The sequence below is a fragment of the Piliocolobus tephrosceles genome, chromosome 10 (assembly GCF_002776525.5).
Source record: "Piliocolobus tephrosceles isolate RC106 chromosome 10, ASM277652v3, whole genome shotgun sequence".
Taxonomy (NCBI): domain Eukaryota; kingdom Metazoa; phylum Chordata; class Mammalia; order Primates; family Cercopithecidae; genus Piliocolobus; species Piliocolobus tephrosceles.
In genome coordinates, this window is record NC_045443.1 from 117,960,165 (window position 1) to 117,976,526 (window position 16,362).

At 50.9% G+C, this 16,362-nt stretch overlaps 1 protein-coding gene across 2 annotated transcripts in view; it reads right to left on the reverse strand.

Moving 5' to 3' along the window:
* The window catches only part of LOC111537633 (paxillin), a 58,803-nt gene extending 50,684 nt beyond the window's left edge, over positions 1-8,119 (reverse strand). Inside the window, exon 1 of one of the 2 annotated variants that reach the window (XM_023204619.2) lies at positions 7,966-8,119. In XM_023204619.2, coding sequence (XP_023060387.1) covers positions 7,966-7,978 — 13 coding nt within the window. In that variant the 5' untranslated portion in view covers positions 7,979-8,119. The remainder of the gene's footprint in view (positions 1-7,965) is intronic. The other variant, XM_023204628.1, reaches the window with a different exon arrangement.
* Between the last annotated feature and the right edge of the window lie 8,243 nt (positions 8,120-16,362).

Consider the following 16,362-nt stretch of genomic DNA (forward strand, 5'->3'; position numbering starts at 1 on the left):
ATTAATGTCATCATGCTCAAATAACTCATGAGGTTGCCTCCACACCTACGGACACACACTGTCTCTGGGCCTTTTTTCTGCACAGGTCACAGCGCTATGCTCCCCATTTCCCAGCTGATAGTCGGCAGTCACTGTCACCTGAGGCCCCCCCAGCTCCTGTCTCTGGTCACGCAGTCTTCCCACCATCTGTGCAATCACAGGAGGCCAACAGTCACTCAGGCCAACCACAGGCAGGTGCAGGCCAGCACCTTGGCCCGACAACTCCAAGCCCACCATGGAAAAGCAGGGTTTCCTTACTTTTCCCCAACTTTTCATTATGAAAATATCTAAACACACAGAGAAGTTGAGAGGCCTGTGTACTCTCATTTAGATTGAATGACTATCATTGTTTTACCACTTTGCGTGAATGCATGGCCCTTGTGCTCTCTGCCCTCTATGTGTGCATCCTGTTTTTCATCATATCATTTAAAACTAAGTTAAGTTGGGCGCAGTGGCTCACGCCTGTAATCCCAGCACTTTGGGAGGCCGAGGTGGGCGGATCACCTGAGGTCAGGAGTTCGAGACCAGCCTGACCAACATGAAGAAACCTGGTCTCTACTAAAAATACAAAAATTAGCTGGGTGTGGTGACCCATGCCTGTAATCCCAGCTACTTGGGAGACCGAGGCAGGAGAATCGTTTGAACCTGGGAGGCGAAGGTTGCAGTGAGCTGAGATCATGCCACTGCATTCCAGCTGGGGCAACAAGAGCAAAACTCTGCCTAAAGAAAAAACAACAACAACAAAAAAAATCAAACTAAGTTGAGGCCAGGTGGGGTGGCTCACACCTGTAATCCCAGCCTGTAATCCCAGCACTTTGGGAGGCTGAGGCAGGTGGATCACCTGAGGTCAGGAGTTGAAGACCAGCCTGACCAATATGGTGAAACCCTACGTCTACTAAAAATACAAAAATTAGCCAGTTGTGGTGGCATGCACTCATAGTCCCAGCTACTCAGGAAGCTGAGACAGGAGAATTGCTTAAACCCAAGAGGCGGAGGTTGCAGTGAACCAAGATCGTGCTGCTGCACTCCAGCCTGGGTGACAGGGCAAGACTCCACCTCAAAAATAAAAAATAAAAAAATAAAAATAAGTTGCGGCCGGGCGCGGTGGCTCAAGCCTGTAATCCCAGCACTTTGGGAGGCCGAGACGGGCGGATCATGAGGTCAGGAGATCGAGACTATCCTGGCTAACACGGTGAAACCCCGTCTCTACTAAAGAATACAAAAAACTAGCTGGGCGAGGTGGCGGGCGCCTGTAGTCCCAGCTACTCAGGAGGCTGAGGCAGGAGAATGGCGTAAACCCGGGAGGCGGAGCTTGCAGTGAGCTGAGATCCAGCCACTGCACTCCAGCCTGGGCGATAGAGCGAGACTCCGTCTCAAGAAAAAAAAAAAAAAATAAGTTGCAAGACATCATGACACTTTACTCCTAAATACTTTAGCATGCACCTAACAATAACAACATTCTCCCATAAAACCACAATACCACAATCACACAAGAAATAAGCATTAAGACGCCGTCTTTAAGGGACGATTTGGCCACTGGGGCTCCACTGGGCCTGGCCAGCCGCATATTCTGTCTACCACTGGCCCAGCATCCAAGGCCTCCCTGGAGAGGCCAGCCCTGAGCCCCTGGTTAGGCAATCAGTTAGTTAGTTGGAAGACTTATCAGGATATGAATGTACACTCGAGGCCAGATACGAGACTCCCAACAAGACCCAGACTGCAAAAGGCAGAGCAGACCCTGTGAGGCTGTAGATGGAGGCTCGGGGCCCATCCCAGGTGAGGAGGGCACCCGGAAGCCATTTCCATGACTTGCTTTGCGAACATTTCTGAGAAAACTCAGCTTCCTGATTCTTTCTCTTCCTCTCCTCCTCCCATAGGACATCCTTCATTCTCCACCATAAAGTTTTCAACAACTCCCTCCTCAGGACATGGGAAAGACAAGGAGCATGTTTAGGTGCAGTGAGGCTGGAGGGACAGGAAGGCTTTTGATTCCTGAGCAGAGGAGCTGGGAAGGGACCACAGGGGACCTGCCCCAGGTTCTCCTTGGCAGTGGTGCTGTAAGCTCACTGCTCTGTCTCAAGAGTAACAGGCGACTGGAGAGGTGACCAGGGAGGGAGGAGTGGGGCCTCCCCTGGAACAGGAGACACTCCCCACAGGACCCTGCGTCCCATCCTGAGTGTGTGTCCCCAAGAAAGAACAAAAAGGCCGGGTGTAGTGGTTCATGCCTGTAATGCCAACACTTTGGGAGGCTGAGGCAGGAGGATCACCTGAGGTCGGGAGTTCAAGACCAGCCTGACGAACATGGAGAAACCCCGTCTCCACGAAAAATACAAAATTAGCTGGGCGTGGTGGTGTATGCCTGTAATTCCAGCTACTCGGGAGACAGAGGCAGGAGAATTGCTTGAACCTGGGAGGCGGAGGTTGTGGTGAGCTGAGATCATGCCACTGCCCTCCAGCCTGGGCAATGAGAGCGAAACTCCGTCTCAAATAAAAGAAAGAAAGAACAAAAGAAAGAGAAGAAGCTGCAGAGAACAGGGAAATGACAGATGTGGAAGACAACAGAGAATAGGGTGGGGGCAGAAAAATGTTAGTGTCCTAGAAACAGAAAACAGTCAAACCAATGAGCAACTCATGACTGGGCGCGGTGGCTCAAGCCTGTAATCCCAGCACTTTGGGAGGCCGAGACAGGCGGATCACGAGGTCAGGAGTTCGAGACCATCCTGGCTAACACGGTGAAACCCCGTCTCTACTAAAAAATACAAAAAGCTAGCCGGGCGAGGTGGCTGGTGCCTGTAGTCCCAGCTACTCGGGAGGCTGAGGCAGGAGAATGGCGTAAACCCGGGAGGCGGAGCTTGCAGTGAGCTGAGATCAGGCCACTGCACTCCAGCCCGGGCAACAGAGCGAGACTCCGTCTCAAAAAAAAAAAAAAAAAAAAAAAATGAGCAACTCATATCAGATGCAGTATCATGAACAGAAGAGTAAAGAATGCGACAGGCGCAATGGCTCACGCCTATAATCCCAGCACTTTGAGAGGTCGATGCGGGCACACTGCTTGAGGCCAGGCGTTCAAGAACAGCTTGGGCAACATGGTGAAACCCTGTCTCCGCAAAAAATTTTAAAAATTAGCGGGGCATTGCAGCATGCGCCTGTAGTCCCAGCTACTGGGGAGGCTGAGGGAAGAGGATCACTTGGGCCTAGAAGGCAGAGGCTGCAGACCCTGTCTCAAAAAAAAAAAAAAGTGTACAAAACAGTTGGCCGCAAGTCCCACTCAGCAGCCAGACCACCTGGATTCAAATCCTAGCACTGCCATTCACTAGCTGTAGAACTTGGGCACGTGGGCTCACCTCTCTGTGTCTGTTTCCTCACTTATAAAATGGGTAGTGGTAATACTACTACTAATAAAACCTGCCTCATATGGACAGCTTGATTCAAACAAGCAATGCATGTAAGGTGCCCAGCACAGTGCCTGCACATAATAAGTGCTCAATAAATATTACGGGAAAAAGTTCTGTAAACACTGTAAAAAAGAAAAGTGTCCCCAGGCCAGAGTGCAGTGACGCGATCTCGGCTCACCGCAATCTCCGCCTCCTGGGTTCAAGCGATTCTCCTGCCTCAGCCTCCGGAGTAGAATACGTGAGACTACAGGCACCTGCCACCACGCTCAGCTAATTTTTGTATTTTTAGTAGAGATCGGCTTTCATCATGTTGACCAGGCTGGTCTTGAATTCCTGACCTCTAATGATCCACCCACCTCGGCCTCCCAAAGTGCTGGGATTACATGTGTGAGCCACCATGCCCGGCAGATTTTGCTATTATTAATGACTCAGACTAGGACGACCCCAGGAAAGGCGGCAATGAGGCTAGAAGTGTATTCAACATCTCTGGAGCGAGGTAAAGACCCAAGAGAAGCTTCAGATTCAGATACTCCATGCGTGATGACGAAATAGGAAAGGAGGGCTGCTCAGTGGCTCACCAATAACTCTGGCCTTCCATCAGCCTCTCCAGCCAAGGGTACACCCAGCTTCTTCAATGCATGACCATCACTAGGGAAGCTGGAAAAAAAGGAATACTGAGATATTCCCTCAAAAGACCTTGAACCCATAGTGACAGGGCTTTGGCTTCCAGTAGGCTGAGCCTTTCTCCATCAAGCTATGTCTGCCCAGGTAGCAGACAGCTTCACGTATCAGAAAGGGTACCCGCTGAAGAATCAAACCCACCAGGGTTTGAATCCCAGCTCTGCCCCTTAGTAGTACAAAGCCCAGGAGAAGGTCTGGCACTGACACAGAGCCCACCAGGAGGGCACCATCGCTGCTTGGGTAAATGCCGCCTCTGCCACAGGCCCAGCAGCTAGGTGCCCTGACTCTCCCTAACACACAGAGGGACCACAGACAGGAAAGCCCAAAGTCCAGACTTTCCATGGAAACAGGGAGGTTCCATAGCTCCCAATGCCCCAGGCAACTCCTCTGCCCCCCTAGCACTACCCCCAAGGACAATGAGGCACTGTTTTCCAAAGGGTCAAGACTGCTGAGAAGCTGAAAGAAGACATGTCCAGATTCCAGCAGCAACTGGGCACTGCCAACAGCTGGCTGTTCCCCCTGCTAGAGGATGGGAAGGCAAAGCTACCGAGTCTCGCACCGGACACACCCTTTGCCATTTCCTGGGAATGGCCCCTAGGGCAGAGATTGTTAAAGGTAACTATCAATTACTCAGCAGGCCCCAAGGCTCATCCCCCTGGTTAGTCACCAGCACCTACCACCTTATAACGCTTAAGACGACCAGATCTGGAATTGGATGAGCCTGGGTTCAAATCCCAGCATTACCACTACACTTCTCTGAGCTCAGGTTTCCACATCTACAAAGTGGAGGCAAAACACCTCCGTTTCTGAAAGGTTGTGATACAGCTTGTAAAGCGCTGAGCACAGCGCCTGTCTCCCATGAAGTGCATGTGATCATGATTAGACCACAGTTGTGGTCAAAGCCCCCACCAAGTACACTGAGAACATGAACAGAGGGAGAGCAAGCAATCGGGTTAGAAAACACAGTCAGAGTGCATCTCAGTGTTGTGAGAACTCTGTCCAGGAAACTCCAGCCAGAACTCGAACAGAGTGAACTCCGGGCCAAACCAGCATCTAAACAGTAATAAGAAAAGCCACCAAGCAGCCACCCCAAAGCACAAAGTAGAGAGAACACACAGGGAAGGGCAGAACGTGCTGTGTTGATATTTTTCTGCTCAGAGAGCTATAAATTTGTAACTTATTAAATTTGTAACTTATTAAACAGCACATGGCAAGTCTGTCATTGGCAGCTATGGGGAGGAGAAGAGTTCCCCATTTTTTATCAGACCAAAAAACAAAGTCACGGAGGAGGTGATGCACCCTCTGGCCTTGCTACTGGACACACCATAAACTCTCCCCTGTGTTATGGACCAGGAGGCACATGGCTGAGAGCACGCTCAGGAGAAAAATAAAAACAACACGTCTGGGCCTTGTGTCCACCCTAAGGAAAACAGCTGACGGGCAGTGTGCTGAGCCGCCATCCAGACAGCTGACGGGGCCCCAGTGCAGAGGCAAATTCCTCTCCCTTCCTGCACACCCCATTCCTCCCACCCTGGGCTCTGGTCAGCCAGGCGTGGCTTTCCCCTTGGGAGCTCAGGCCAAGGAAATCGGGCAGTCCGGATGTAAGCAACTGGGCGTCTATGGTAGAAAGCAGCAGAGGTTACAGGTGACAGCCATCACCCAGTGGCAACCCCTCCTTCAAGTGCCCTTGCCTCCTCCCCAGGGAAAAAAGGCTTCTTGGTATACAAGAGCCGCAGATCTAGGAGCTAGGAATTGGGCTTCCCAGTTATGGTTTTGTCATTTCATGGCTGTGCAGCCTTGGGCAAGAGAATCAACCTCTTAGTCTCAGCTTTCTCAATCTGTAAAAAGGCAGGTGGTCATGATAGCATTGGCTTTAAGGCGGAATCTGATAAAAGGGTTGTTGTGAGGATACCACAAATCGAGGTACAGGGAAGTACTCCACAAACAGCAATTTAAATCCTTACAATCCCCTCTCCCGTATACAGTGCTCTCTTTCCTTTCAGAACTCAGTTTCCTGGCCCTAAATGGAAGACTGTCAGAAGACAGGAGCTCCGGATTTCGAAGGTAAGCTCTACAAAGACTTTCTCAGTCCGTGAAACAGCACGGGGACTGCGGAGAAGCAACAGAACGGCACCAGCATTTTAGAAACTGTAACTTTGCTCCCAGTTCCCACTGGGAAAGCACTGAGACTCTTAAATCCTGGATTCAAGGAACATCCCCCAGCCTCCTTCCAGCTGAGCTATTTTTATGTGGAAAAAAAAAAAAAAATACCTGCCTGGAAGCCATGCCAACCTTGAGCATACTGGAAAAATGGGTGCCAAGCCTGACCCAAAGGCAGAACTACATTTGGCAGCCATCTCACTCTGCAAAACAGGCAGGACCCTACACCATCCCCAGCTCCGGGATCTCAGGGGCACCCTGATCCCAAAAGGAAGCTGGAGGAAAGCAGTCAAGTCCAGCGCCTACAAATAGCCAGTCTTAACTTAGTGCCCGGCGCTGCTTGGTAGAGGTCCATCAGTCCTGTCTGCTGAATCTACTCCTCAGAGCCTGAGACAGAGGAAGCATCAGTGGTCACACAAGCCACCCACAGTCCAGAGAGGAAAGACAAGGCTCCTACAGAGAAGAAACGTGTCCCCCCTCCTCACCTCCCAAGCTCAAGGCCCTCCAGCTACAGGCGTGAAGGGGAGGGAGAGCGAGCGAATCCTCCCACTCCTGCGTTCACGCTACCCAAGGCATTCCTAGAACCCCCACACCAACCCCCTTGGGTTTAGAGTCGCTTCCAGGAGACGCTTTCTTTCTCCTAACACCAGATCAAGACTGGACTGAAGAGTAGCCTTGGGGCTCCAATAACAGGAAAACAGTAAAACTCTGTTCTGGGCATCCTGTCCTCTTTTACCTGCATGGCTTCCAGCAGGGCCTGACGCAGAGAGGGTGGAGGGGACCCTGCCAGCCAGGACACGTTCAGGGATGGCCATACCTTGGGGCCCACCTCCCACCTCATTCTCCTGGCATTTCACCAGAATCTGGGGGTGGGGAGAGAATCAGGACTCACCAAATTACCGTTCTAGACTTAGATACCACAGAAGACAGACTGGTCTGTGAATTGAGGGGGGCTGGTCCACAGAGTGGGGAAGGCAGTGAGAGAAAATAAGTGATGGGTCCTTGAAACGGGGTGACCAGATTTGAAGTGGGGGTTCAGGAGAGCAGGCAGACTGGGAAACTTGTCTTTGAAATGGGGGTGTGGTCATCACACACGCTCATCTCCAGCTTTTGCATCTGACTTGTGAAATGAAAGGGGTGGGCTCCCAGGGGTTATCCCTGAAGGGGGGGTGCCATCCTGTGAAGTGGGGGGCGGCCCTGGAGGGACGGGGAGCAGGTCGAAGAAATGAGGGAGCAGCCCATGAGATCGGGCAGTTGCTCCCCAAGTTGGGCGGTCGATCTGTGAGGTGGGGGTGGGGAGAGGTCTGCGAGGTGAGGGTCCCGTAGCTGACGAGGTGGTCCGCTCCAGGAGGTCCCGTCCCTGCAGCGGACGGGGTGGGTCCTGGAGGGGCGGGCTGGTCCCTGGGGCCCTTCTGGGAGATGGGGGTGGGTCCCCGAGGTTGGGGGTCCAGAGGTGAAGCCGTCCCAGACGGGGAGTGGCTGCTGTGCGGTCGGTGCCGAGGCCGGCCTGGCCCAGGACTGAGGCCCGGTTAGGGATCCCGGCCCCGCGAAGCCCCGGCCGGCAGGGACGGGAGCTGAGGCCGGGGCCGCCGCGGGTGGGATCCCGCGGCCCCCGCCGCTCGCTGGCGCCCGCCCGGCCCGGAGCTGTGCGCCTCTCGCCTCCTCCTCCCTCGGCCTCCCGCTCACTCACCGAGGTCGTCCATGGCCGGACCACGGGCGCCGGCTCGGGGTCGCGCTAGCTGCCCGTCCCGGGGCCGCTCCTCTATGCCCCGCAACTTTTCCGCCGCGAGCCTTGGCCCGGAACGGAACGCGCCGCCGCCGCGCGCGCCCGCACCCGCCGCGCGCCCCGCCCCCGGCCGCCCCCTTGTGCACGCGCGCCCCGCCCCCGCCCACCCCCGCGAGTTTGCTGACCCCGCCCCCTGCGCACGCTGGTCCCGCCCCCGCCGCGAGCCCGGGCAGTGGGCGTCGCTGGGCGGGGCGATGGCGCCCCCTCGCGGCTGAGCGGGCAGGTGGGCGGCTCCCAGGCCTCCAGCCACTCCCATCTGTCTTTCTGTCCCTCTCAAAGTCACTTGCCTGACCCTGCGGATGACAAATCCGTCCACAGTCAGCCATGTGTCGGTGCATTCGTCGGCCACTCGATCATCACGTGCCTGTCCACTGGAGAGTCAGTTTTGCCCATCTGTCCGTCTGTCTGTCACCCGTAGGTCACCACCCAGGAGGATCATAAGTTAGTACCAGGCAAGGCCTGGAGCCCGTGGCTGACCTTTCCTGGGGTCGCCCTCTGGATCGATGGCAGTGCAGCTCGCAGTTCACCCTTTCTGGCCCAAACCCAATACCTGTGTGGTTCCATCTCTCTTAATATTACTTCCACACATCCACCCTCCCTAGACACTCTTCCAAAACTGCGCATGGGGCAGAGGGTACCCCACATTAGACATTAAAGGGAAAACAACAAGAAAGCCACGCCCAGTGCTCCCACACACTCGGAAATTGGGTAATAATAACAGCTGCCATTTACTAAGTGTCTGAAAAGACACTATGTAGCTATTCTCTAAATTAATCCTCCTAGAGGTAGTTATTATTATCCTATCATTGGTCCTTTGCTACCCGTTGGGATGGGTGATGGCAGTTTGTGGATTTTATATCAAACTGCTCTGCAAGTACAGCTTCAAGTTCCCCTTGTCCCTCAAGAATCCAGGCCTTCTGGGACAAGTCAGGTCCCCCAGAAAGCAGATGAGATGCTGAGGTAAAGCTAGGGGTAATGCCTGTGACAGAGAAGGGGAAATAAGCAGGGCTGGGCAAGGAGACTCAGATCTGACAGACAGGTCAACCCATCAGGGAACTCCATGACAAAAAATGAGAAGTCCCCTTGGGCAGAAGTATCCGGGTTCCAATGCTCCCACCACGTTCAGTCATTTTGTAAAGGCAGATCCAAGCAGCTTCTGTGGCTGCCACATTCTCCTATAATAAATTCAAGAGCAAAGACTGTTCCTCAAACACTCTATTGCATTCTTTTCCAACAACTTGCACATGCCTCTATTTTGTTTTAGTTTTTGTGTTTTTTGTTTTGTTTTGTTTTGTTTTTTGAGATGGAGTCTCACTGTGTCACCCAGGCTAGAGTGCAGGGTGCAATCTCAGCTCACTGCAACCTCCGCCTCCCAGGTTCAAGTGATTCTCCTGCCTCCTGCTGGGATTACAGGCGTGTACCACCATGCCTGGCTAATTTTTGTATTTTTAGTAGAGATGGGGTTTCACCATGTTGGCCAGGCTGGTTTTGAATTCCTGACCCCAGGAGATCTCCTGCCTCCTGCTGGGATTACAGGTGTGTACTACCATGCCTGGCTAATTTTTTTTTTTTTTTTTTTTTAGACAGAGTTTTGCTCTTGTTGCCCAGGCTGGAGTGCAGTGGCACACGATTTCAGCTCACCACAACCTCCACCTCCCGGGTTCAAGCGACTCTCCTTGCCTCAGCCTCCCAAGGAGCTTGGACTACAAGCATGCACCACCATGCCTGGCTAATTTGGTACTTTTAGTAGAGACAGGGTTTCTCCATGTTGGTCAGGCTGGTCTCGAACTTCTGACCTCAGGTGATCCACCTGCCTCAGGCTCCCAAAGTGCTGGGATTACAGACATGAGCCACTGCGCCCAGCCATTTTTGTATTTTTAGTAGAGACGGGGTTTCACCATGTTGGCTAGGCTGGTCTTGAACTCCTGACCTCAGGTGATCCGCCTGCCTCAGCCTCACAAAGTGCTGGGATTACAGGCGTGAGCCACCGCGCCCAGCCTGTTTTTGTGTTTTTAAGACACAGTCTAGCTCTGTTGCCTAGGCTGGGATGATGAATAAGACTAACATGATGTCTACCTTCTTGAATCTAAACGTGCATGCAAAAGAGCAAAGTGGCTAGCATAAAGGATGAGTAGCCTCACACCACTCCCAGCTGTGTGGAACAGCATGTGCAAAGGTCTGTAGACAAGACATTTAATATTGACCACAAGCCTAGGAGATGAGCACTGTTAGCACCTGTTACAGCTGGAAGAGTTGAGAGTCAGAGAGGTTGAGTTACCCAAGGTCATACAGCTAATAAGTAAGGAAACTGAGATTTGAACCTGGGGAGGCTTATGCCAAGGCCTGGTTATGAAACGGCTAAGTGAAACTGCTATGACTTAGACCAACGCCAGGGCATACGCTTGTCCACTTCTCCAAAGGTCTAAAACCTTTCTTTTTCAAAGCTGTGTGGTCTGGAAATGCCGAGGCACTCATTGAATGAGCAAGTTTCTCATTGGTATGTGGAGTTCTAAAGAGAACTGAAGCTTCAGAGATCAGTGCTGTTGAACTCGAACACTCAGGTCCCTACCAGGGATTTCCTCATGTAAATCATTCCTAAACCCCCATTTCCTCCCTGGCTTCCTTCTTCCCTCGAACTCTCACCCTACAGCAATTAAACTTGGTGTCTAGTTCAGGCTGCTACAACAAAATACTATAGACCGAGTGACTTATAAACAACAGAAATCTACTTTTTCACAGTTCTGAGGCTGAAAGTTCAAGATCAGGGTGCTAGCACAGTCAGGTTCTGGGGAGGACCCTCTTCCGGGTGGCAGACTGTTGACTTCTTGTATCCTTACATGGCTCAAAGAGGGCAAGACAGCTCTCTGGGTTCCCTTTTATAAAGGCACTAACTAATCTCTTTCGTGACGGCCTTGCCCTCATGACCTAATCACCTCTCGAGGCCTCACCTAACACCATCGAATTGAGATTAGATTTCAATATATCAATTTGCAAGGATATGAACATTCAGTCCCTTGCATTTGATAAAATCAATCAGGTTTTTTCATTCTTCCTAAAGATTAAATGATATTAACAGAGCAGATGGACAACCCTGCTGACTTCTTGCTAGTGGTTCATCTTGGGCAATTTACTCTGTGTCTCAGTTTCTTCCCCTATAGAAAGGTTAATAGTAGCTACCTCTCAGAGTCCTCAGGACTAAATAAGAAACTACACACCTAGTACTTAGAATGGTCCTTGTCACCACAAAATAACACTCTTGACTCAGCACTAGAAACAGAACTTGACCTGGCCGGGCACAGTGGCTCACACCTGCAATCCCAGCACTTTGGGAGGCCAAGGTGGGCGGATCACTTGAGGTCAGGAGTTCAAGACCAGCCTGGCCAACATGGTGAAACTCCATCTCTACTGAAAATACAAAAAGTTAGCCAGGCATGGTGGTGGGTGCCTGTAATCCCAGCTACTCAGGAGGCTGAGGCAGGAGAATCACTTGAACCCGGGAGGCTGAGGTTGCAGTGAGCCAAGATCGCGCCATTGCACTCCAGCCTGGGGAACAAGAGTGAAACTCTGTGAGATAGAGAGAGAGAGAGAGAGAGAAAGAAAGAAAGACAGACAGAAAGAAAGAGAAAGAAAGAAAGAAAGAAAGAAAGAAAGAAAGAAAGAAAGAAAGAAAGAAAGAAAGAAAGAAAGAAAGAAGGAAAGAAAGAAAGAGAGAGAAAGAGAGAGAGAGAAAGAAAGAAAGAAAGAAAGAAAGAAAGAAAGAAAGAAAGAAAGAAAGAGAACTCGACTGGGCACCACGGGTCACACCTGTATTCCCAGCACTTTGGAAGGCCAAGGCAGGCAGATCACTCGAGGTCAGTAGTTCGAGACCAGCCTGGCTGACATGGTGAAACACCACCTCTACTAAAAACATAAATTAGCTGGGCATAGTGGTATGCACCTGTAATTCCAGCTGCTTGGGAGGCTGAGGCAGGAGAATCACCTGAACCCAGGAGATGGAGGTTGCAGTGAGTCAAGATCACACCACTGCACTCCAGCCTGGGTGACAGAATGAGACTCTGTCAAAAAAAAAAAAGAAAGAAAGAAAGAAAGAAGGCCGGGGGCCGGGCGCGGTGGCTCAAGCCTGTAATCCCAGCACTTTGGGAGGCCGAGACAGGCGGATCACGAGGTCAGGAGATCGAGACCATCCTGGCTAACACGGTGAAACCCCGTCTCTACTAAAAATACAAAAACTAGCCGGGCGAGGTGGCGGGCGCCTGTAGTCCCAGCTACTCCGGAGGCTGAGGCAGGAGAATGGCATAAACCCGGGAGGCAGAGCTTGCAGTGAGCTGAGATCCGGCCACTGCACTCCAGTCCGGGCGACAGAGCGAGACTCCGCCTCAAAAAAAAAAAAAAAAAAAAAGAAAGAAGGCCGGGCGTGGTGGCTCACACCTGTAACCCCAGCACTTTGGGAGGCAGAGGTGGGCAGATCACAAGGTCAGGAGATTGAGACCCTCCTGGCTAATACGGTAAAATCCCGTCTCTACTAAAAATGCAAAAAAATTAGCCGGGTGTGGTGGTGGGTACCTCTTGTCCCAACTGCTGGGGAGGCTGAGGCAGGAGAATGGTGTGAACCTGGGAGGCGGAGCTTGCAGTGAGCTGAAATCGCGCCACTGCACTACAGCCTGGGTGACAGAGCAAGACTCTGTCTCAAAAAAAACAAAAAAAAAAAAAAGAAGGAAGGAAGGAAGGAGGGGAAAAGAAACAGAATGCAAGCCAGATATGCAATCAAAACTTTTTTTTTTTTTTTTTGAGACAGAGTCTCACTCTGTCACCCAGGCTGGAGTGCAGTGGCGTGATCTCAGCTCATTGCAACCTCCACCTCCTGGGTTCAAGTGATTCTCCTGCCTCAGCCTCCTGAGTAGCTGGGATTACAGGCACCTGCTATCACACTCGGCTAATTCTTATAGTTTTTAAAGTAGAGATGAGGTTTTACCATGTTGGCCAGGCTAGTCTTGAACTCCTGACCTCAGGTGATCCCACCTGCCTCACCTCCCAAAGTGCTGGGATTGCAGGTGTGAGCCACCATGCCCGGCCCAATCAAAACTTTTTTAGCCAAGTGCAACGGCATATGCCTGTAGTCCCACCTACATGGGGTACTGAGGCAGGAGGATTGCTTGAGTTTAGGAGTTTAAGTCTAAACTGGGAAACTAGTAAGATCTCCTCTCTAAAAAAGATATTTAAAAAAATAAAAGAGGGAGGCCGAGACGGGCGGATCACGAGGTCAGGAGATCGAGACCATCCTGGCTAACATGGTGAAACCCGTCTCTACTAAAAATACAAAAAACTAGCCGGGCGAGGTGGTGGGTGCCTGTAGTCCCAGCTACTCGGGAGGCTGAGGCAGGAAAATGGTGTGAACCCGGGAGGCAGAACTTGCAGTGAGCTGAGATGGCGCCACTGCACTCCGCCTGGGTGACAGAGCAAGACTCTGTCTCTAACTAACTAACTAACTAACTAAATAAATAAATAAAAGAAACAGGCCAGGCACAGTGGCCAGGCACAGTGGCTCATGCCTGTAATCCCAGCACTTTGGGAGGCCCAGATGGGTGGATTACCTCAGGTCAGGAGTTCGAGACCAGCCTGACCAACATGGTGAAATCCCATCTCAACTAAATATACAAAATTAGCCAGGTGTGGGGGCGCACGCCTGTAATCCCAGCTACTTGGGAGGCTGAGTCAGGAGAATCACCTGAACCCGGGAGGCGGAAGTTGCAGTGGGCCAAGATCATGCCACCGCACTCCAGCCTGGCTTACAAGAGCAGATCCATCTCAAAAAATAAAAAATAAAAAAATATGGCTAGGCACGGTGGCTCATGCTTGTAATCCCAGCACTTTAGGAGGCTGACGTGGGCAGATCACCTGAGGTCAGGAGTTCAAGACCAGCCCGGCTAACAGCCTGATCTACTAAAAACACAAAAATTCGCCGGGCATGGTGGTGGGCGCCTGTAATCCCAGCTACTCCAGAGGCTGAAGCAGGAGAATCGCTTGAACCTGGGAGGTGGAGTTTGAAGTGAGCCAAGATCATGCCACTGCACTCCAGCCTGGGGGACAGAGTGAGACTCCATCTCAAAATAAATAAATAAATAAATAAATAAATAAATAAATAAATAAATAAATAAATAAAAGAAACAGATAAAATTAATATTAATGATATATTTTATGTAATTCAATATATCCTCAATGTTGGCCAGGCACGGTGGCTCACACCTGTAATCCCAGCCCTTTGGGAGGCCAAGGCGGGCGGATCATGAGGTCAGGAGATCAAGACCATCCTGGCCAACATGGTGAAACCCCGTCCCTACTAAAAATACAAAAATTAGGTGGTGGCATGTGCCTGTAATCCCAGCTACTCGGGAGGCTGAGGCAGGAGAATCGCTTGAACCAGGGAGTCGGAGGTTGCAGTGAGCTGAGATCTCACCACTGCACTCTAGCCTGGTGACAGAACAAGATTCTGTCTCAAAAAAAGAAAAAAAATCCTAAATGTTATCATTTCAACTTGTAATCAATATAACAAAATATCAGTGAGATATCTTACTCTTTTTTTGTATGAAGTCTTCAAAATCTAATGTGTATTTTACACTTACAGCACATCTCAATCCAAATAGCCATATTTCTTTTTTTTTTTTTTTTTTGAGACGGAGTCTCGCTCTGTCGCCCGGGCGGGAGTGCAGTGGCCGGATCTCAGCTCACTGCAAGCTCCGCCTCCCGGGTTCACGCCATTCTCCTGCCTCAGTCTCCCGAGTAGCTGGGACTACAGGCGCCCGCCACCTCACCCGGCTAGTTTTTTGTATTTTTTTAGTAGAGACAGGGTTTCACCATGTTAGCCAGGATGGTCTCGATCTCCTGACCTCGTGATCCGCCCATCTCAGCCTCCCAAAGTGCTGGGATTACAGGCTTAAGCCACCGCGCCCGGCCAGCCACATTTCTTTTCTTTTCTTTTTTTTCCTTTTTTGAGACAGAGTCTCACTCTGTTGTCCATGCCGGAGTACAGTGGTGAGATCTAGACTCACTGCAGCTTCAATCTCCCAGGCTCAAGTGATCTTCCCATCTCTGCCTCCCAGGCAGCTGGGACTACAGGCACACTTCACCGCACCTGGCTAATATTTTGTATTTTTAGTAGAGATGAGATTTTGCCATGTTGCCCAGGCTGGTCTCGAACTCCTGGGCTCAAGCCATCCGCCCACTTCTACCTCTCAAAGTGTTGGGATTATAGGCATAAACCGCTGCGTCTGGCCCAGCTAGCCACATTTTAACTACTCAGTAGTCACATGTGGCTAGCGGCTACCGCATTGAACAATACAGTTTTAAATGTCAACTGTCATTATTTTGGGTTATTTTATTTTATTTATTTTTTTGAGATGCAGTCTCGCTCTGTCACCCAGGCTGGAGTGCAGTGGCATGATCTCAGCCCACTGCAACCTCCGCCTCCCGGGATCAAGCCATTCTCCTGCCTCAGCCTCCCGAGTAGCTGGGACTACAGGCGTCTGCCACCTCGCCAGGCTAATTTTTGTATGTTTAGTAGAGATGGGGTTTCACCATGTTGGCCAGGGTGGTCTCAAATGCCTGATCTTGTGATTCACTCACCTTGGCCTCCCAAAGTGCTGGGATTACAGGCATGAGCCACTGTGCCTGGTCTATTTTGGGGGTTTTAACCTAAAAACCATTTCCTCAGAAAACTGTTCCCTGACCTGCTGAACTATGTCAGCTCTGTTATTAAAATCTTTTTTTGGGCCAGGCGCAGTGGCTCACCCTGGTAATCAGCACTTTGGGAGGCGAGACAGATGAATCACCTGAGGTCAGGAGATCAAGACCAGCCTGGCCATCATGGTGAAACCCCTCATCTCCACCAAAAATACACAAATTAGCCAGGCATAGTAGCACACACCTGTAATCCCAGCTACTCAGGAAGCTGAGGCAGGAGACTCGCTCAAACCCAGGAGGTGGAGGTTGCAGTGAGCCGAGATCGTGCCATTGCACTTTAGCCTGGGCGACAGAACAAGACTCCGTCTCAAAAAAAATAAAAATAAGTAAATAAAAATAAGTTAATAAAAATAAAAATAAATAAAATCTTTTTTTTTTTTTTTTTTTTTTAGCATTCTAGAAGCACTCATCATGATTATAATTAAATAATTCTGGACAGGCACAGTGGCTCACGCCTATAATCCCAGCAATCTGGGAGGCTGAGGCGGGCAGATAATGAGGTCAGGAGATGGAGACCATCCTGGCCAACATGGTGAAACCCCATCTCTACTAAAAATACAAAAA